This window comes from Salvelinus sp. IW2-2015, linkage group LG19 (assembly GCF_002910315.2).
Source record: "Salvelinus sp. IW2-2015 linkage group LG19, ASM291031v2, whole genome shotgun sequence".
Classification (NCBI taxonomy): domain Eukaryota; kingdom Metazoa; phylum Chordata; class Actinopteri; order Salmoniformes; family Salmonidae; genus Salvelinus; species Salvelinus sp. IW2-2015.
In genome coordinates this window covers 34,790,870-34,812,547 of record NC_036859.1, presented here as the reverse complement: position 1 = coordinate 34,812,547, position 21,678 = coordinate 34,790,870, and the positions used below count along the sequence as shown (strand labels likewise).

General features: G+C 44.0%; 1 protein-coding gene across 2 annotated transcripts in view; it reads right to left on the bottom strand.

Moving 5' to 3' along the window:
• Positions 1 to 21,678, bottom strand: part of LOC111978900 (KN motif and ankyrin repeat domain-containing protein 4-like) — a 31,904-nt gene that overhangs the window by 4,184 nt on the left and 6,042 nt on the right. The window contains exons 2-8 of one of the 2 annotated variants that reach the window (XM_070449002.1): positions 14,938 to 15,084; positions 13,115 to 14,758; positions 11,068 to 11,143; positions 8,025 to 8,384; positions 7,764 to 7,848; positions 4,825 to 5,044; positions 2,154 to 2,296 (exon numbers count right to left, since the gene is read on the bottom strand). In XM_070449002.1, coding sequence (XP_070305103.1) covers positions 2,154 to 2,296; positions 4,825 to 5,044; positions 7,764 to 7,848; positions 8,025 to 8,384; positions 11,068 to 11,143; positions 13,115 to 14,758; positions 14,938 to 14,956 — 2,547 coding nt within the window. In that variant the 5' untranslated portion in view covers positions 14,957 to 15,084. Of the gene's footprint in view, positions 1 to 2,153; positions 2,297 to 4,824; positions 5,045 to 7,763; positions 7,849 to 8,024; positions 8,385 to 11,067; positions 11,144 to 13,114; positions 14,759 to 14,937; positions 15,094 to 21,678 lie in introns of both variants that reach the window. The other variant, XM_024009147.2, reaches the window with a different exon arrangement.

The following is a 21,678-nucleotide window of genomic DNA, read 5'->3' as shown; positions in this document are numbered from 1 at the left end:
CACTATGACAGAAACACAAGGTATTCATTCTCCAGTACTGTAGCCTGGTTAAACCACACTATGACAGAAACAGAAGGTATTATTATTTATTAAAGCTATATTATTCTCTGTGGAAGAAGCCTGACACACCATTGGCCTTTGGTGCAGATTCATATAGTTTATAGCTATATGAAAGTCTATTATTATTCTGAACAAATAATCACTACACAGGTCCAGTTTACTGTATATTGATGATCCATTCACTACATGACCAAAACTATGTGGACACCTGCTCGTTGAACATCTCATTCCAAAATCATGGGCATTAATATGGAGTTAGTCCCCCCATTTGCTGCTATAACAGCCTCCACTCTTCTGGGAAGGCTTTCTACTAGATGTTGGAACATTGCTGCAGGGATTTGCTTCCATTCAGCCACAAGAGCATTAGTGAGGTCGGGCAAGGATGTTGGGCGACTAGGCCTGGCTCGTAGTCTATGTCCCAATTCATCCCAAAGGTGTTCGATGGGGTGGAGGTCAGGGCTCTGTGCAGGCTGGTGAAGTTCTTCCACACTGATCTCGACAAACCATTTCTATATGGACCGCACTTTGTGCACGGGGGCATTGTCATGCTGAAACAGGAAACGGCCTTCCCCAAACTGTTGCCACAAAGTTGGAAGCACAGAATGGTCTAGAATGTCATTGTATGCTGTCGTGTTAAGATTTCCCTTCACTGGAACTAAGGGGCCTAACCCGAACCATGAAAAAAGCCCCAGACATTTATCCCTCCTCCACCAAACTTTACAGTTGGCTCTATGCATTCGGGCAGGTAGCTTTCTCCTGGCATCCGCCAAACCCAGATTTGTCCGTCGGACTGCCAGTTGGTGAAGCGTGATTCATCACTCCAGAGAACGTGTTTCCACTGCTCCAGATTCCAACGGCGGCGAGCTTTACACCCCTCCAGCCGACGCTTGACATTACGCGCATGGAGATCTTAGGCTTGTGTGCCGGCGGCTCGGCCATGAGTTGAGGAGAGACTAACTGCATCACCTATTTTTTTATAAGAAACATTAATGTGTCGAAAATCCCTAATTGTTTGCATAGTCAACTGACACATCGCTCTGACAGTTGATTTGATTTGACACACACACACTTACCCCACCGTGTCACCAGGGGTCTTTTCACAGTCCCCAAATCCAGAACAAATTCAAGAAAGCGTACAGTATTATATAGAGCCATTATTGCATGGAACTTCCTTCCATCTCATATTGCTCAAATAAACAGCAAACCTGGTTTCAATAAACAGATAAAGCAACACCTCACGGCACAACGCCTCTCCCCTATTTGACCTGGATAGTTTGTGTGTATGTATTGATATGTAGGCTACGTGTGCCTGTATAACAATGAAGGTGATGTAGTTCTGTCCTTGAGCTGTTCTTGTCTGTTAATGTACTGTATTATGTCATTCTGTATTATGTTTCATGTTCTGTGTGGACCCCAGGAAGAGTAGCTGTTGCTTTTGCAACAGCTAATGGGGATCCTAATAAAATACCAAAAATACCAAATAACATGGAAACTCCCGACAAACAGTTATTGTGCTGATGTTTCTTCCAGAGGCAGTTTGGAACTTGGTAGTGAGTGTTGCAACCGAAGACAGACGAATTTTACACGCTACGTACTTCAGCATTCAGCGGTCCCGTTCTTTGAGCTTGTGTGGCCTACCACTTCACGGCTGAGCCGTTGTTGCTCCTAGACGTTTCCACTTCACAATAACAGCACTTACAGTTGACCGGGGCTGCTCTAGCAGGGCAGAAATATTATGAACTCACTTGTTGGAAAGGTGGAATCCTATGATGGTGCCACGTTGAAAGCTTTTCAGTAAGGCCATTCCACTGCCAATGATTGTCTATGGAGATTGCATGGCTGTGTGCTTGATTTTATACGCCTGTCAGCAACAGGTGTGGCTGAAATAGCCAAATCCACTAATTTGAAGGGGTGTCCACATACTTTTGTATATATAGTGTATGTAACTCTGAAATATCCACTATGGATTTTGTATCCATTCTTGTCTATTACTTTGGAATACTGAGATGCTTGGTCCTACAGTACAATATGTACCATATAACAGTGTTAGTATGAGGTGTGTATTTGATGTCTACAGAGGCAGTGACAGTGACCTGGCTGGCTTGAGCATTGACGTCCCCCAGCTCCATGAGCCTGCCGACCACCTCCATGTCCCCAGAGCTGTCCGGGGCCGTCAGGGATGCCAGCATCACCGCTGTGTACCCCGCCTTGTTCTGAAGGTCCACCTCACAAACACCTGCAGAGGGAACACACACCCATTAGAAACGTGTATTGGACCTTCATGTCAACTTGTGTTTTTGTAGTATTGTTTCAAGAGAGATTATAGATACAATGTGGAACCATGTAGATACACTGTGGAACCATGTAGATACACTGTGGAACCATGTAGATACACTGTGGAACCATGTAGATACATGAGGAATGAGTCCGTGGAACCATGTAGATGACTGTGGAACCATGTAGATACACTGTGGAACCATGTAGATACACTGTGGAACCATGTAGATGCACTGTGGAACCATGTAGATACACTGTGGTCGTAGAAACCATGTAGATGCACTGTGGAACCATATTAGATACACTGTGGAACCATGTAAATACACTGTGGAACCATGTAGATACACTGTGAACCATGTAGATACACTGTGAACCATTAGATACACTGTGGAACCATGTAGATACACTGTGAACCATGTAGATACACTGTGGAACCATGTGTGTTAATTACACTGTGGAACCATGTAGATACACTGTGGAACCATATACACTACCGTTCAAAAGTTTGGAGTCACTTAGAAATGTCCTTGTTTTGAAAGAAAAGCACCTTTTTTTTTGCCATTTAAAAAACATCAAATTGATCAGAGAATACAGTGTAGATATTGTTAATGTTGTAAACGACTATTGTAGCTGGAAACGGCAGATTTTTAAAACTTCTTATGGCTGCAGGGCAGTATTGAGTAGCTTGGATGAAAGGTGCACAGAGGTGCCCATAGTAAACTGCCTGCTCCTCCAGTCCCAGTTTCTAATATATGCATATTATATTCGTATTGGATAGAAAAGACTCTGAAGTTTCTAAAACTATTTGAATGATGTCTGTGAAGTAATAACAGAACTTCATATGGCAGCAAACCTGAGAAAAAATCCAAACAGGAAGTGGGAATTTCGAGGTTGGTCGATTTTTCAACACAGCCCCTACAGAACACACAGTGGATATGGATGAGTTTGCACTTCCTACGGCTTCCACTAGATGTCAAACAGTCTGTAGAACCTTGTTCTGATGCCTCTACTGTGTAGTGGCCGAAGGATACAGGAAATAGTCAGGTCTACCATGACCTGGCCATGCTCTGACCATGCGCGTTCACATGAGAGGGAGCTCTGTTCCATCGCACATCTGAAGTCAATGAAATTCTCCGGTTGGAGCGTTACTGAAGTTTATGTTAAAAAACATTCTAAAGATTGATTCAATACATCGTTTGACATGTTTCTACTGACTGTTACGGAACTTTGACATTTCATCAGCTTTAGTGAATGCGCTTTCTGACTTTGCATTTGTTTACCAAACACACTAAACAAAATAGCTATTTGGACATAAATGATGGACATGACCGAACAAAACTAACCATTTCTGTGGAGTGGGAGTCCTGGATGGATTCCGACGAAGATCAGCAAAGGTAAGTGAAGATTATAATGCTTTTTATGATTTTGTTGACTGCCACAATTTGGCGGGGAACTGTATGGCTTCCTTTTGTGCTGAACGCTGTTCTCAGATTATTGAATATTGTGCTTTTGCCGTAAAGCTTTTTGAAATCTGACACAGCGGTGCATTAAGAACAAGTGTATTCTTTAATTCTATGTAAAACATGTATCTTTCATCAAAATTTATGATGAGATTTATGTTATTTGACGTGGCTCTCTGCAATTTCTCCGGATATTTTGGTGGCATTTCTGAATATGGCGCCAATGTAAACTGAGGTTTTTGGATTTAAATATGAGCTTTATCGAACAAAACATATATGTATGTGTAAAATGAAGTCCTATGAGTGTCATCTGATGAGATCATCAAAGGTTAGTGATAATTTTATCTCTATTTCGCTTTTTGTGAATCCTTCTTTGGCTGGAAAAATGGCTGTGTTTTTTCTGTGATTTTGCCGTGACCTAACAATCGTTTGTGGTGCTTTCGCTGTAAAGCCTATTTGAAATCGGACACTTTGGTGGGATTAACAACAAGATTACCTTTAAAATGATATAAGATACATGTATGTTTGAGGACTTTTAATTATGAGATTTCTGTTGTTTGAATTTGGCGCACTGCACTTTCACTGGCTGTTGTCATATCATCCCGTTAACGGGATTGCAGCCATAAGAAATTAATGGAATATCTACATAGGCGTACAGAGGCCCATTATCAGCAACCACCACTCCTGTGTTCCAACGGCACGTTGTGTTAGCTAACACAACGTGCCATTGGAACACAGCAACCACCACTCCTGTGTTCCAATGGCACGTTGTGTTAGCTAACACAACGTGTCATTGGAACACAGGAGTGATGGTTGCTGATAATTATGGACCAAAAAAATTGCTTTTCTTTCAAAAACAAGGACATTTCTAAGTGACCCCAAACTTTTGAACGGTAGATACACTGTGGAACCATGTAGATATCCCATACAGTGAGTTCTTATGTACACTTACCGTCCTACCTTCACCATTCTCATAATAGTGTAATCACACACACAAACACACAAACACATACACAGTGGTACCTACCTGTGTCCAGTAGCAGGCTGACGACGGGGTAGTTGGTGTGAGACACGCTGTAGTGCAGCACTGTGTTGCCGTTGTCATCTGCCATGTTAACTAAGAAGGGGAGGAGCGACGGCGTGGCCGTCCTCACCTCTCTGAGGTACACAGACAGCGTATTGGCCAGAGAGTCCTCCTCAGCCGCCACCCGGAACCAATGCTGGAACAGCACCACCAGGCCACGCCTCTGGGGAACAGACGATAACCGGGGAGTGTTAGTTCGGGGCTGGGACAAAAGCCTGCACACACTGTGGCCCACCTGGACTGGAGATGCCCTGCCATAGACGCTGATCTAAGATCAGTTTCCTGTTTCCCCCCCAAATGGAGGATAAACTGGTCCTATCTGAAGACTTCTATCCATAATCCTTGGATATTTTAGGGAGAAAATGCGTACAGCACATAGACATGTTAACGACGCTAACAGCACATAGACATGTTAAAACAGATAGACATGTTAACGACGCTAACAGCACATAGACATGTTAACGACGCTAACAGCAGATAGACATGTTAACAACGCTAACAGCAGATAGACATGTTAACGACGCTAACAGCAGATATACAGGTAACTGCCAAAATAATGGAAACACTTCAGTAAATGAGGGATACAAAGTATATTGAAAGCAGGTGCTTCCACACAGGTGTGGTTCTTGAGTTAATTAGGCAATTAACATCCCATCATGCTTAGGGTCATGTATAAAAATGCTGGGCTGGCCATTATTTTGGCTACCATGGCTATGCCCCCATAGGATGACAACACCCCCGTCCACAGGGCACGAGTGGTCACTGAATGGTTTGATGAGCATGACAACGATGTAAACCATATGCCATGGCCGTCTCAGTCACCAGATCTCAACCAAGTTGAACACAATCAACAAAACCACCAACAAAACACCAAATTATGTATTTCCTGGTGGAAGACTGGTGTCGTATCCCTCCAGTAGAGTTCCAGACACCTGTAGAATCTATACCAATAGAGTTCCAGACACCTGTAGAATCTATACCAATAGAGTTCCAGACACCTGTATGAATTATACAGATAGAGTTCAGAACCTTAGAATTAATGGCCAATAGAGTTCAGACTTGTAGAATCTATACCAATAGAGTTCCAGACACCTGTAAGATAGTATACAATAGAGTTCCAGACATGTAGAATCTATACCAATAGAGTTTCCAGACTGTAGAATCTATACCAATAGGGTTCAGAACACTGTAGAATCTATCCATAGAGTTAAGACACTGTAGAATCTATACCAATAGAGTTCCAGACCTTGTAGAATCTATACCAATAGAGTCTGTCCAGACACTGTAGAATATACAATAGAGTCCAGACACTGTAGAATCTATACCAATAGAGTTCCAGACACCTGTAGAATCTATACACATAGAGTTCACAGACACCTGTAGAATCTATACCAATAGAGTTCCAGACACTTGTAGAATCTATACCAATAGAGTTCCAGACACTGTAGAATCTATACCATAGAGTAGCACTGTAGATCTATACAATAGAGTTCAGAACCTGTAAGTCTATACAATAGAGTTCAGACACTTGAGAATCTATACAATAGAGTTCCAGACACTGTAGAATCTATACCAATATAGTTCCAGACACCTGTAGAATCTATACCAATAGAGTTCAGACACCTGTAGAATCTTATACCAATAGAGTTCATGCACACTGTAGAATCTATACAATAGAGTTCCAGACACCTGTAGACTTATACAATAGAGTTCCAGCACCTTAGAAGAATCTATACCAATAGATTCCAGACACTTGTAGAATCTATACCAATAGAGTTCCAGACACCTGTAGAATCTATAACAATAGAGTTCAGACACTGTAGATTATACCACACCTAGAGTTCCAAGACACCTTGTAGAATTTATAACCATAGAGTTCAGACACCTTGTAGAATCTATACCAATAGGTTCACTGGACAGCTTAGAATCTATACGCAATAGAGTTCCAGACACCTGTAGAATCTATACCAATAGAGTTCCAGACACTGTAGAATCTATAACACTAGAGTTCCAGAAACACTGTGAGAATCTTATACACATAGAGTTCAGAGACATGTAGAATATATACAATAGAGTCTTCAGACCTGTAGAATCTATATCCAATAGACGTTCCTAGACACTTGTAGAATTTATTACCAATAGCAGTCTACAGGAGCACCCTGTAGTCTATAGGCAATTAGTATGTTCGAGACACTGTAGAACATACCATATGTCCAGAACTGAGATTAAGCTATTAGCATTCAGCAGCCTGTAGAATCTATCCCAGATAAGTTCGAGGACACTTGAAATTTATCCAATGAGTTCAGACACCTGTAAGCTATAAGAATAGCAGTGTCCAGACACGCTGTAGAGAATCTATACAATAGAGTTCCAGAACTACTGTGTAGAATTATTGTCCAAGATAGGTTCAGACACTGTAGAATCTAGTAACAATAGGTTCAGAACCCACTAGAATCTTAGTACCAATAGGTTTCCAGACACCTGTAGTAATCTATAGCCAATTAGAGTTCCGAACTGTAGAATTATAAATAGAGTTCCAGACACCTGTAGAATCTATACCAATAGAGTTCCAGACACCTGTAGAATCTATGTCAGGGTTCATTGAAGCTGTTCTGGCTCGTGGTGGTCCTACTAAGACACTTTATGTTGGTGTTTCCGTTATTTTGGCAATTACCTGTACATTTTAATGATGCTAATGAAAGTAATGAGGTGTATAACTATGCTCCTCTTCATTAAATGAAAAATGACACAAATGATTTCATCTTTAACACACTGTGTTTTGGTAGTGCCTGCCTTATCTGTGTTGACAGCCATTCATGTTGAATAAGGCTTGTGTAATTAGGTTGTGCCTATGTCTAAGTGTATTTCTGTACCATGCATACCATGTCATCATTGGGGTTATCCATGTTATCCATGTGATCGTTGACGAAATGACATGCTGCTATGAACTCCCCTTCTACAGCCTCCCTATGAGGACACAGAATCATCAGTCCAATTCATATACTCTCACTAACGTCAATAAGTTACAATTAAAGATCGTCATGACACTATTCAAAATTAAAAAATGTTAATGCCAAAACAACTGGCCAATCATCAAATTGTATAATTCATGAACGAAATACAATATACTCAGTTCCCCTCACCTGTCTTGTTTGGGATCTGTGTTTGGATCTGGTTCTGCTTCCATGGGTTCCTCTGGTGTTGTGTCTGTCTTGTTATTTTCCTCTGGTTCTGCAGCTTCCACATCCCCACCACTATCTGTCTGTTCGTCTGGTTCTGCAGTTTGAGTAGTCTGGTCCATCGAATCGGTTCCTTCCATCATCTCTTGACCTGGGCTTGGGTCTCCCTCTTTCTGGTCTCCGTGGTTGGAACCCCCATGGTCTGCACGTTTCTCTGCCATCTCCCCAGGGGGGAGTTGTCCTTCTGGTTGTTGCTGTAGGGCTGACATGTCCTCCTTTGCATGGCTCTTACGGTCCAAATCCTCATTTGGTGTTGTTTCAAAGCTAAATACATATCAGCAGGAACCAATGTGTATTAGAAATTATATTATACTATTAGAAAAAAAGGGTTCCAAAAGGGTTCTTCAGCTGTACCCGTATGATAACCGTTTTTGGGTTCCTTTTAGAACCCTCTGTGGAACCAAAAAAAGGGTTCTTCAAAGGGTTCTCCTATGGTGACAGCCAAAGAACCCTTTTAAGTTCTAGATAGCACCTTGTTTCTAAGCGTGTACAGCCATCCTGACAATCTAGCCATGTACAGCCATCCTGACAATCTAGCCATGTACAGCCATCCTGACAATCTAGCCATGTACAGCCATCCGGACAATCTAGCCATGTACAGCCATCCTGACAATCTAGCCATGTACAGCCATCCTGACAATCTAGCCATGTACAGCCATCCTGACAATCTAGCCATGTACAGTGCCTTCAGAAAGTACTCATACCCCTTGACTTATTTCATGTTTTTTGGTTACAGCCTGAATTCAAAATGGTTTAAATATATATTTTTCTTACCCATAATGACAAAGTCATTTTTGCAAATGTATTGCAAATGAAATACAGAAATATCTAATTTACGTAAGTATTCACACCTCTGAGTCAATACATGTTAGAATCATCTTTGGCAGCGATTACAGCTGTGAGTCTTTCTGGGTAAGTCTCTAAGAGCTTTCCAAACCTGGATTGTACAATATTTGCACATTATTCTTTTTTAAATTATTTTAGCTCTGTCAAGTTGGTTGTTGATCATCGCTAGAAAGCCATTTTCAAGTCTTTGCCATAGATTTTCAAGCCAATTTAAGTCAAAACTGTAACTACGCAACTCAGGAACATTCATTGTCATCTTGGTAAGCAACTCCAGTGTACACTGAATGGACAAAACATTACGAACACCTGCTCTTTCCATGACATAGACTGACCAGGTGAATCCAGGTGAAAGCTATGATCCCTTATTGATGTCACTTGTTAAATCCACTTCAATCAGTATAGATGAAGGGGAGGAGACAGGTTAAAGAAGGATTTTTAAGCCTTGAGACAATTGAGACATGGATTGTGTATGTGTGCCATTCAGAGGGTGAATGGGCAAGACAAAAGATTTAAGTGCCTTTGAACGGGATAGTAAGTGATAGTAGGTATCAGGCACGTCGGTTTAAGTGTGTCAAGAACTGCAACACTGCCTGGTTTTTCACGCCCAACAGTTTCCTGTGTTTATCAAGAATGGTCCATCACCCACAGGACATCCAGACAGCTTGACACAACTGTGTGAAGCATTGGAGTGAATGTGGGCCAGCATTGCTGTGGAATGCTTTCGACATCTTGTAGAGTCCATTCCTGACGAATTGAGGCTGTTCTGAGGACTACTCAATATTAGGAAGGTTTTCCTAATGTTTTGTACACTCAGTGTATATTTGGCTTTAGGTTATTGTTTTAGGTTTAGGTTATTGTCCTGCAGAAAGGTGAATTTGTCTCCCAGTGTCTGTTGGAAAGCAGACTGAACCAGGTTTTCCTCTAGGATTTTGCACATGCTTAGCTCTATTCCGTTTCTTTTTATCCTAAAACAACTCCCTAGTCCTTGCCGATAACAAGAATACCCATAACATGATCCAGCCACCACCATTCTTGAAAATATGAAGAGTGGTACTCAGTGATGTGTTGTGTTAGATTTGCCCCAAACATAATGTTTTGTATTCAGGACATAAAGTTAATTTCTTTGTCACATTTTTTGCAGTTTTACTTTAATGCCTTGTTGCAAACAGGATGTATGGTTTGGAATATTTTTATTCTGTAAAGGCTTCCTTCTTTTCACTCTGTCATTTTGGTTAGAATTGTGGAGTAACTACAATGTTGTTGATCCATCCTCATTTTTCTCCAATCACAGCCATTAAACTCTGCAACTGTTATAAAGTCACCATTGGTGTCATGGTAAAATCCCTGAGCGGTTTCCTTCCTCTCCAGCAACTGAGTTAGGAAGGACGCCTGTATCTTTGTAGTGACTGGGTGTATTGAAACACCATCCGAAGTGTAATTAATAACTTCACCATGCTCAAAGGGATATTCAATGTCTGCTTTTTTTAATGTTTTACCCATCAACCAATAGGTGCCCTTCTTTGCGAGGCTTTGGGAAACCTACCTGGTCTTTGTGCTTGAATCTGTGTTTGAAATTCACTGCTCGACTGAGGAACCTTACAATTATCTGTAAGTGTGGGTACAGAGATGAGGTAATCATTCAAAAATCATGTTAAACACTATTATTGCACACAGAGTGAGTCAATGCAAGTTATTATGTGACTTGTTAAGCACATTTCTACTATTAAACTTTAGGCTTGCCATAACAAAGGGTTTGAATACTTATTGACTTAATAAAACATTTCATCTTTTCATTTTTAATTAGTTTGTGAACATTTCTAAAAACATAATTCCACTTTGACATTATGGGGTATTATTGTGTGTTGGCCAGTGACACAGAATCTCAATTGAATCTATTTTAAATTCAGGCTGTAACACAACAAAATGTGAAAAAGTCAAGGGGTGTGAATACTTTCTGAAGGGGTTTTCAGAGCTAAACGCAGACTGTACCAAACTCGAGTTTCTGCACAGTGATATCGTTAGCTATAAATTGGTCATAAATTCAGAGGGTGATGCTCAAGTTAGTTATTTGTTAACAACATAAAGGAGACTAGTGTCTTACCCTCCGTTCACACCAACAAAGTGGAGGTTCTTTGACATCCGAGCACTCCCATTTCTCTTCATGGTGGATTTTGGGACTGGGAGAGAAATCGCCAAGATTAGGATTGCAAAGCTACTGGTAAATGCTATGGTAATCTATAGGAACTCTGGTAATTTATACTTGAATAACTTTAAACAAATATATTCACATCTATTATTAATATTGCCAATGAGTTTCTAGTACAGAGGTTCCCAAGCAGGGGAACTAGGACCCCTGGGGGTACCTGGTCTATCCACAGGGGGTACTTGAGAACACTCATTAGACCATAGGCCTGCTGGTAAAATGTACATGAGGGGGTACTTCAGGGGTACTCCGGGCAGAGCAAAATTCAGTTGGTGGTACAGCAGGCAAAAAAGATTGGGAACCACTGGTCTGGTGAATAGGCCATAGAATTCAAGAGAAAATAGCCTACTTAAATGAACAAAAAGCATCTAATGAACAATGGCATTATTTTCCATTAACTATGAAACTCTTCCAACTAATGACTTCTTTCACATCTACCACCAGTTTGGCGCCAAAACATTTACAACAAAGACATATTGACATGGTAATACAAAAACAGTATAAAGGATATTTCGTGCTGAAAGTCTCATATTAAACACCCTATGGTATTCACTAAGTTGATGGTTTATATTCATATTTAATATGTGATGAGGCCACACAGAGGGACAGAGATAATTACAGACTCATGTGATAAGGCCACACAGAGGGACAGAGATAATTACAGACTCATGTGATAAGGCCACACAGAGGGACAGAGATAATTACAGACTCATGTGATAATCTAAAGTACTCAAAAAAAGGCCACTAGATAAAACTCCTAAAATACCTTGAAAGTTACCACAATTCTGGTTGTTTACTGGTAAACTTCAGAAGTTTCCAGTAATATACCCTCCCTTTGCAACCCTGGATGAGACGAAAGCATTTGTTTTAAGGCGTAGGAGCTGTTAAATCACACGGTCCCACTTTGAATACAGCAACGGCCAAACAACAACAACTAAAGGGTTGGTGAAGCTCGAACCCCTTTATAAAAAATACATCATTGTAAATGCTTTGCAAATGATTGTCGTTTCAGGTGGGACCAACCACACACAGTGTGACATGGTAATAGACAGTCCTTAAACATACTCCATTATACATGGTTGGTAGCCTAATAACAATGGAACTCTATGTGGGAAGTTTGATAATTACATATAAACTGTATTTATGTTCATTTCTTTGCTTTAATAAGACACATGAGTCTGGTGAGTTGTGTCCTCAGCAGCATTGAATTGTCTTTAGCACGAGAACAAAATAATTTCCCTGTAATTATGACCAAAGTGCTAGTATAAAGGTAGAGAAGGGAAGGACTTGTAGGAACTGTAATCATTCCAATATGGCAAAATCAAAAATCTATCATGAATAAAGCCAGGACAACTATAGCCATTCATTTACATTGCATGGTCAATTGTGGGTCTCAATGTGAGAGAGGCAAGGAAAGTTGTCTGTAAGTAGTCTCTGACATGGTAATGGGATTTGTGTGCAGTAAATTCCTGTCATTGACTCATAAATCTGACCTAATCTTTCATGCTAGACGGAGAAATAGCTCAAAGCTATGAGTTAAATGTGCTGACGTGACGTGAATGGTGTTTCAAAACCATTGGGAATCGATTGCGTTGCATTATGACTGTGCTTTGAAATTCAAATGAGTTCGAAAATGTCTGATTTATGAAAGACAAAAGAGCTCTGTTCTATAAAATAAACATTGGATTTCAATTTGCTTTATAAGGAACCTGAGAAAATGATTCCTTGTTCCAAATAATTTTTATTTTTATATTTAATAAAAAATATTTATTGTCAATGTAGACTGTCGATTGTTTTCCAGGTTCCCAGTCCTAGATCAAGTCTTCTCCTGGACTAGAAAGCACTTTCAATGGAGATTCTTCATTGAGCATACTTTTTAGTCCAGCAATAGGCTTAATCTGTGTTCTGGAAATCAACCCGAAAGATCTGTGAAAATAGGCCATACCTCCTTGAGAAACATCTCTGTCACTGGATCCATGGTTGTAGTAGGAGGAAAGAGTATGAACCAGACTCATCATCTCCTCCTGTAGTGAATTGACCTTGGGGTCTGGGTGCTCCAGGGCCTTGCCTCCCTCTGGTGATGTCCCCCCACACAGACACTCCCACTGCTGTTCCAGGAGACACTGGATCCTCCTTATGTGGAGGGCTGCCACAGCTTGATCCATGCTCCCTGGGGGGGCTTCCTCCTGGGGCATGTGCTCCATGGGTACTGCTAGGCCTGGTTCTCTGACGGAGCAATGGACCACCGTTTTTGAACTGTGTTGACCAGCTCCAAGTCTGTTCGCTTGGGCCTCCATCATGAAAGAGGTAGCTGCAACACAAACCTGATCATCTTCTAGGTCCTCAATCTGAGTGCCAGGGTTTTGTCTATTTGTTCTAATGGTCACTGTATTTGTCGACAAAGCTTCTCCTACATTCAAACTTTCTCGAATGGATGTACCATGCACACCTGCTAAGACCCACCTAGAAGAATTCTCAGTCTGTTTTTCATCTTGCTCCACAGGGATTCTTTCTGCTCTCCCCCAGTCCCCAGTGTTCCTGATCAGCTGGCACATCCTCTCATCGTTCCTCCGGCCCTCCTCCTGCTGTTCTCTCAGTAGCACGGTAGCCTTCTGGAGGTCCAGGCTGCTCTCATGAAGCCTCTGCTCCAGCATGGCCACTTTGGCCTGCAGAGACGTCACTGTGAGAAGCTCATCCAGGTCTGTGCTTGTCCTCCACTCGTGTGTCTGGTTAGAGTCATCATCGGTGATGTCATTGTTGGCGAGGAAGAGATTACTCTCTTTCCTGGGTCTTTTGAGGTCAGAGGTCACGTAAGAGTGGTCTTTGGCCCTGTTGGAGAAGGTTCGGGATGCGGGTTTGGGGTTCAGTTCAAGACGGAGCATCTCCCTCTCCTCCTGCAGGATGTAGATCTGTGCCTTGAGCTCTGGGATGACACGGACCTCCTCCTCCAGCTTGCCCATGTGCTCCAGGGCTTCATTGAGGCGGCGGAGGGTTCCAGAAAAATCCTGTTTGGACGGACAGTTGGACAAGCGGTCCAGGGAGTAAAGGATGTCTTCCGTGGAAGTGTCCCTTCCTCCGAGACGGTCTCTGGAGCTTCGGAGACTGGCCGGGTCCTCAGTTGACTCTGAACCTTTCCTTAGCAGGACGGTAAGAGGCAGGCTGGAGGCCCGCAGGAGATTGGGCCTGATGTGCTCCCCCAAGGGCTGCTCATCAAAGGCCCTGATACTGGCTTCCATCTCTGCCACAGACTTGTATCCTCCAGGGGAGGCTGGCCATCTGCCATCATAAGCCCAAGAGCCATAGCCTTGGTGGGGGTCGGGGAGGCGAGACCTGGAGGCCAGAGCTCCAGTGGAGCCCCAGGGGTTAGACTGGTAGCCATGCCCAGAGAGGTTGAGGTTCCTGGGGAGAGTGCTGGGCCTCTGCCCCCTGCTCCGGCGCTGGATGGGGACTCTCTTTATGGTGTGGCCCTTCTCGATGTCGTCCACGTACTTGAGGAAGTCCAGGTCCAGGCGGAAGCCATAGGGCGTCTCCACAGAGTACGGAGGAGGCTTCCCCTTCACCCTATTCTCTGGGGCTTTGGGCCCATTTCCTAAAAAAGGATTGCAGAGTTTCTATACTTGTTATCATAACATTGATTCATAATAAGCACTACAGTGTGTGGAGCATAAATGTGTTTAGGAATTATCTAACAAACATTTTGTTCCATATAACCATCGAAAAGGTAGCCACTTTTCACTGATACATTTGATATATTTGTAAAGCTGTTACCATTTTGTTTGTCCGTCATTGTCAGGCTTCAGCTGTGAGCGTTGTTGAGCACATTAGATGTCTGTTGGTAGTCTGAGTGCCAGGCAGTTTCTGCTCGCTTGCCAACTTCTACGGGCGTTGAGACTCTTTTCTCGTGATGGTCAGCAACTTGACTGCCTGGCAAGAGACAGCAAGCAGGGGACAGAGGAGGAGGGGGAGAACATTTGTAGATTATTGTTGTTAATGTCTCTGTTGTGTTCTAATCTCTGTTCTGTGTGTTCTAATGTTTCTGATCTGTATGTTCTAATGTCTCTGTTGTGTGTTGTAATCTCTGTTCGGTATGTTCTAATGTCTCTGTTCTGTGTGTTCTAATGTCTCTGTTCTCTGTGTTCTAATCTCTGTTCTGTGTGTTCTAAAATGTCTTCCTGTTCGGTGTTTCTAATGGTCTCTGTTCGGTGTGTTCTAAATGTCTCTGTTCTCTGTGTTCTAATGTCTCTGTATCTCTGTGTTCTAATGTCTCTGTTCTGTGTGTTCTAATGTCTCTGTTCTGTGTGTTCTAATGTCTCTGTTCTGTGTGTTCTAATGTCTCTGTTCTGTTGTTCTAATGTCTGTTCTGTGTGGTCTAATGTCTCTGTTCTGTGTGTTCCTAATGTTTCTATCTGTATGTTCTAATGTCTCTGTTGTGTGTTGTAATCTCTGTTCTGTGTGTTCTAATGTTCTCTGTTCTGTGTGTTCTAATGTCTGTTCTGTGTGGTCTAATGTCTCGTTCTGTGTGTTCTAATGTCTCTGTTCTGTGTGTTCTTAATGCCTCTGTTCTCTGTGTTCTAAGCTGTTCTGTTGTTCAATGTCTTGTTTCTGTGTGTTCTAATGTCTCTGTTCTGTGTGTTCTAATGCTCTCTGTTCTGTAGTTCTAATCTCTGTTCTGTGTGTTCTAATCTCTGTTCTGTGTGTTCTAATCTCTGTTCTGTGTGTTCTAATGTCTCTGTTCTGTATTTATCAAACGGTTCTGCACCTGGAGCATGTAAAACACTGTTATTTTCACCATGATTTTCTTTTTACCATTTTGAAAAAATAAGGAAATTAGACACGGTAATTGATATTTACAAAAGTGGTTATTTAAGTAACCTTCTGTTTACATAACCTTTTGTATAATTTTAATTCATACTGAATGCACTAGGGCCTACATTTTTGGAACTGGTGGACTTGTGGTTTTCAAATGAGGACTCGCCCTGGATTTTCGAGTGGACAGCTCATCATGAACTTGTGGCAGTAACATTGATCACTCACTCACTCACTCACTCACTCACTCACTCACTCACTCCACTCACTCACTCACTCACTCACTCACTCACTCACTCACTCACTCACTCACTCACTCACTCACTCACTCACTCACTCACTCACTCACTCACTCACTCACTCACCTGCTTCATCCATACATCAGAATTAACCCTACTGACTTGCGTAGAACAGTGGAAGGCCTGATGTTCCCTTGATTATATCAGCCTTGGCATTCTAACACACCGGACATTATTTACCCTGAGGCCCCCATTATTAGCCAGATAATGGACCAGCCCATCTGGTATTTTCCCGAAATGCCAAATGGCCAGTCCGCCCCTGATTATAGACCTTCAGTCCAAATACAGATCTCAAAATAACTCCTAGACGGTTGAGACCAATAGCCAGGGAACCCAATACACTCCTACATATAAAAATGTCTCTCCTACTCTCTCGGCCTCCCTCTTTTCTTCCAGTGCTTCTCTCTGTTTCTCTTCCTCAATATATTTCTCTCCTGTTATCTCACCTCTCTTCTCTCCTTCAACACTCTCTTTACTTATTATACATTCTCCCCTCTTGTCTCCCGCCATCTTGTCTAGTCTATCCTGACCAGCCATATCTACCCATCTCACTCTTCTTTTAGTCTCTTCCCAGCTTCCTCCTTCCTTCCCTCTATAACTCTAAACCCTCCTCTCTCTCCTGTCCCCTCAGTGGGTAGGTGTTAGACTCTAAACCCCTCTCTCTCCTGACCCTCAGTGGGTAGGTGCTAGACTCTAAACCCCCTCTTCTCTGTCCCTCAGGGGTAGGTGTTAGACTCTAAACCCCCTCTCTCTCCTGTCCCTCAGTGGGTAGGTGTTAGACCTCTAAACCCCCCTCTCTCTCCTGACCCCTCAGTGGGTAGGTGTTAGACTCTAAACCCTCCTCTCTCTCCTGTCCTCAGTGGGTAGGTGTAGACTCTAAACCCCTCTCTCTCCTGACCCTCAAGTGGGTAGGTGCAGACCTCTAAACCCCCTCTCTCTCTGTCCCCTCAGTGGGTAGGTGTTAGACTCTAAACCCCCTCTCTCTCCTGTCCCCTCAGTGGCGTAGGTGTAACTCTAAACCCCCTCTCTCTCCTGTCCCCTCAGTGGTAGGTGTTAGACTCTAAACCCCCTCTCTCTCCTGACCCCTCAGTGGGTAGTGTTAGACTCTAAACCCCTCTCTTCCTGTCACGCTCAGTGGGTAGGTGTTAGACTCTAAACCCCCCTCTCTCTCCTGACCCCTCAGTGGGTAGGTGCTAGACTCTAAACCCCCTCTCTCTCCTGCTCCCCTCAGTGGGTAGGTGTTAGACTCTAAACCCCCCTCTCTCTCCTGACCCCTCAGTGGTAGGTGCTAGACTCTAAACCCCCTCCTCTCCCTGTCCCCTCAGTGGGTAGGTGTTAGAACTCTAAACCCCCCTCTCTCTCCTGTCCCCTCAGTGGGTAGGTGTTAGACTCTAAACCCCCCTCTCTCTCCTGTCCCCTCAGTGGGTAGGTGTTAGACTCTAAACCCCCCTCTCTCTCCTGTCCCCTCAGTGGGTAGTGTTAGACTCTAAACCCCCCTCTCTCTCCTGTCCCCTCAGTGGGTAGGTGTTAGACTCTAAACCCCCCTCTCTCTCCTGACCCCTCAGTGGTAGTGTTAGACTCTAAACCCTCCTCTCTCTTCCTGTCCCTCAGTGGGTAGTGTTAACTCTAAACCCCCTCTCTCTCCTGACCCCTCAGGTGTAGTGCTAGACTCTAAACCCCCTCTCTCTCCTGTCCCCTCATGTGGTAGGGTAGACTCTAAACCCCCCTCTTCTCTCCTGTCCCCTCAGTGGGTAGTGTTAGACTTCTAAACCCCCCTCTCTCTCCTGTCCCCTCAGTGGGTAGGTGTTAGACTCTAAACCCCCCTCTCTCTCCTGTCCCCTCAGTGGGTAGGTGTTAGACTCTAAACCCCCCCTCTCTCTCCTGTCCCCTCAGTGGGTAGTGTTAGACTCTAACCCCCCCTCTCTCTCCGTCAAACCTCAGTGGGTAGGGTTAGACTCTAAACCCCCTCTCTCTCCTGACCCCTCAGTGGGTAGGTGTTAGACTCTAAACCCCTCTCTCTCCTGACCCTCAGTGGGTAGGTGTTAGACTCTAAACCCCCTCTCTCTCCTGTCACCTCAGTGGTAGTGTTAGACTCTAAACCCCCCTCTCTCTTCCTGACCCCTCAGTGTAGGTGCTAAGACTCTAAACCCCCTCTCTCTCCTGTCCCCTCAGTGGGTAGGTTTAGACTCTAAACCCTCCTCCTCTCCTGTTCCCTTAGTGGTAGGCTCTAGACTCTAACCCCCCTCTCTCTCCTGTCCCCTCAGTGGGTAGTGTTAGACTCTTAAACCCCCCTCTCTCTCCTGTCCCTCAGTGGGTAGGTGTTAGACTCTAAACCCCCTCTCTCTCCTGACACCCTCAGTGGGTAGGTGTTAGACTCTAAACCCCCCTCTCTCTCCTGTCCCCTCCAGTGGGTAGGTGTTAGACTCTAAACCCTCCTCTCTCTCCTGTCCCCTTAGTTGGGTAGGTGCTAGACTCTAAACCCTCCTCTCTCTCCTGTCCCCTCAGTGGGTAGGTGTTTAGACCTAAACCCCCTCTCTCTCCTGACCCCTCATGTGGTAGTGTTAGACTCTAAACCCCCCTCTCTCTCCGTCCCCTCAGTGGGTAGGTGTTAGACTCTAAACCCCCCTCTCTCTCCTGACCCTCAGTGGGTAGGTGTTATAGACTCTAAACCCCCCTCTCTCTCCTGTCACCTCATTAGTAGGTGTTAGACTCTAAACCCCCCTCTCTCTCCAGACCCCTCAGTGGGTAGGTGTTAGACTCTAAAACCCCCCTCTCTCTCCTGTCCCCTCAGTGGGTAGTGTTGACTCTTAAACCCCCCTCTCTCTCCTGTCCCTCAGGGTAGGTGAGACTCTAAACCCCCTCTCTCTCCTGTCCCCTCAGTGGGCTAGTGTTAGACTCTAAACCCCCCTCTCTCTCCAGACCCTCAGTGGGTAGGTGTTAGACTCAAACCCCCCTCTCTCTCCTGTCCCCTCAGTGGCGTAGCGTGTTAGACTTCTAAAACCCCTCCTCTCCTGACCCCTCAGTGGGTAGGTGATTAGACTCTAAACCCCCTCTCTCTCCTGTCCCCTCAGTGGGTAGGTGCTAGACTCTAAACCCCCTCTCTCCTGTCCCTCAGTGGGTAGGTGCTAGACTCTAACCCCCCTATCTCTCCTGTCCCCTCAGTGGGTAGGTGTTAGACTCTAAACCCCCCCTCTCTCTCCTGGTCCCCTCGGTGGGTAGGTGCTAGATCTCTAAACCCCCCTCTCTCTCCTGTCCCCTCAGTTGGGTAGGTGCTAGACTCTAAACCGTCCTCTCTCTCCTGTCCCCTCAGTGGGTAGGTGCTAGAGTCTCTGGCCTCCTGGGGACCACAGTGACAGCCACACTAAGCCACAGACCCAAACAATGTCAGCTATGCAGTAAACAGAGAAACACCACTGACTGAACAGTCCCGCTGTGAATGACGCCCGACACACACACACCACACCACACACACACACACACACACACCACACACACACACACAACACACACACACACACACACACACACACACACACACCACACACACACACACACACACACACACACACACACCACACACACACACACACACACACACTCTCCCTACATACAGAACATACTGTGCATACATTCATAAAGATCACTTACATACATGTGCATACTACTGTAAATAAACTAAGATAAACTGGACTGTTTTATCTCCATCTCTTCATTCAAAGACTCAATCATGGACAGTCTTACGGACAGTTGTGGCTGCTTTGTGTCATGTATTGTTGTCTCTACCTTCTTAATGTTTGTACCATGTTTTGTGCTGCTACCATGTTGTGCTGCTGCCATGCTGTTCTCCTACCATGTTGTGCTTCTACCATGCTGTGCTTCTACCATGTTATGCTGCTACCATGTTATGCTGCTACCATGTTATGCTGCTACCATGTTGTGCTGCTGCCATGTTGTTCTGCTACCATGTTGTTCTGCTACCATGTTGTTCTGCTACCATGTTGTTCTGCTACCATGTTGTGCTTCTACCATGCTGTTCTGCTACCATGCTGTTCTGCTACCATGCTGTTCTGCTACCATGCTGTTCTGCTACCATGTTATGCTGCTACCATGTTGTTCTGCTACCATGCTGTTCTCCTACCATGTTGTGCTTCTACCATGCTGTTCTTCTACCATGCTGTTCTGCTACCATGCTGTTCTGCTACCATGCTGTGCTGCTGCCATGTTGTGTTGTCATGTGTTGCTTAAATCCCAGGCCCCGTCCCCAAAGGAGGCATTTTGCTTTTTGGTAGACCGTCATTGTAAATAAGAATTTGTTCTTAACTGACTTGCCTAGTTAAATAAAGGTTAAATAAATGTAAAAATATATATACTGTGTCAATGGTAGGCATTGACATACAGTTCTTGTTACACACACACAACACACAACCTGTGACCCACAACAATCCACACACAACCTGTGACCCACAACAATCCACACACAACCTGTGACTTATTCCTTATACACCAGGCTACGCACATCATCGCTGACACCAATTGCCCCCAGTATAACCAAACAATACAAATCACAGTACAAAGGTAGATGGAGACTTTGAGGTGCCAGGCCTTTTCATTGAGATGAAAGTCGTCTTTCAACACCTGATAAGACCTGGGACTGTGACAGCAGAGGGTATAGACCAGGGCACGTCATCTTAATGTTCACAGGTGACTGTTGACACAATTCTGTAGTATCTTCAATGGGGTGAAACAAACAGAGACATCTCAGGAAGGAAAGAGAAGGGGACATGTCAATGAGAACAAACTGTCTCAGGAGTTGGTGAAGAGAGAAAGAGCAGCGTGTTGACTGAGACGCTCTGTTACCTCTAAGATACTAAACTGTCTCAGGAGTAGTGAAGAGAGAAAGAGCAGCGTGTTGACTGAGACGCTCTGTTACCTCTAAGATACTAAACTGTCTCAGGAGTTAGTGGAGAGAGAAAGAGCAGCGTGTTGACTGAGACGCTCTGTTACCTCTAAGATACTAAACTGTCCTCAGGAGTTGGTGGAGAGAGAAAGAGCAGCGTGTTGCTGAGACGCTCTGTTACCTCTAAGATACTAAACTGTCTCAGAGTTGGGGAGAGAGAAAGCAGCGTGTGACTGAGACGCTCTGTTTACCTCTAAGATACTAAACTGTCTCAGGAGTTAGTGGAGAGAGAAAGAGCAGCGTGTTGACTGAGACGCTCTGTTACCTCTAAGATACTAAACTGTCTCAGGAGTTGGTGGAGAGAGAAAGAGCAGCGTGTTGATGAGACGCTCTTACCTCTAAGATACTAAACTGTTCAGGAGTTGTGGAGAGAGAAGAGCAGCGTGTTGACTGAGACGCTCTGTTACCTCTAAGATACTAAACTGTCTCAGGAGTTGGTGGAGAGAG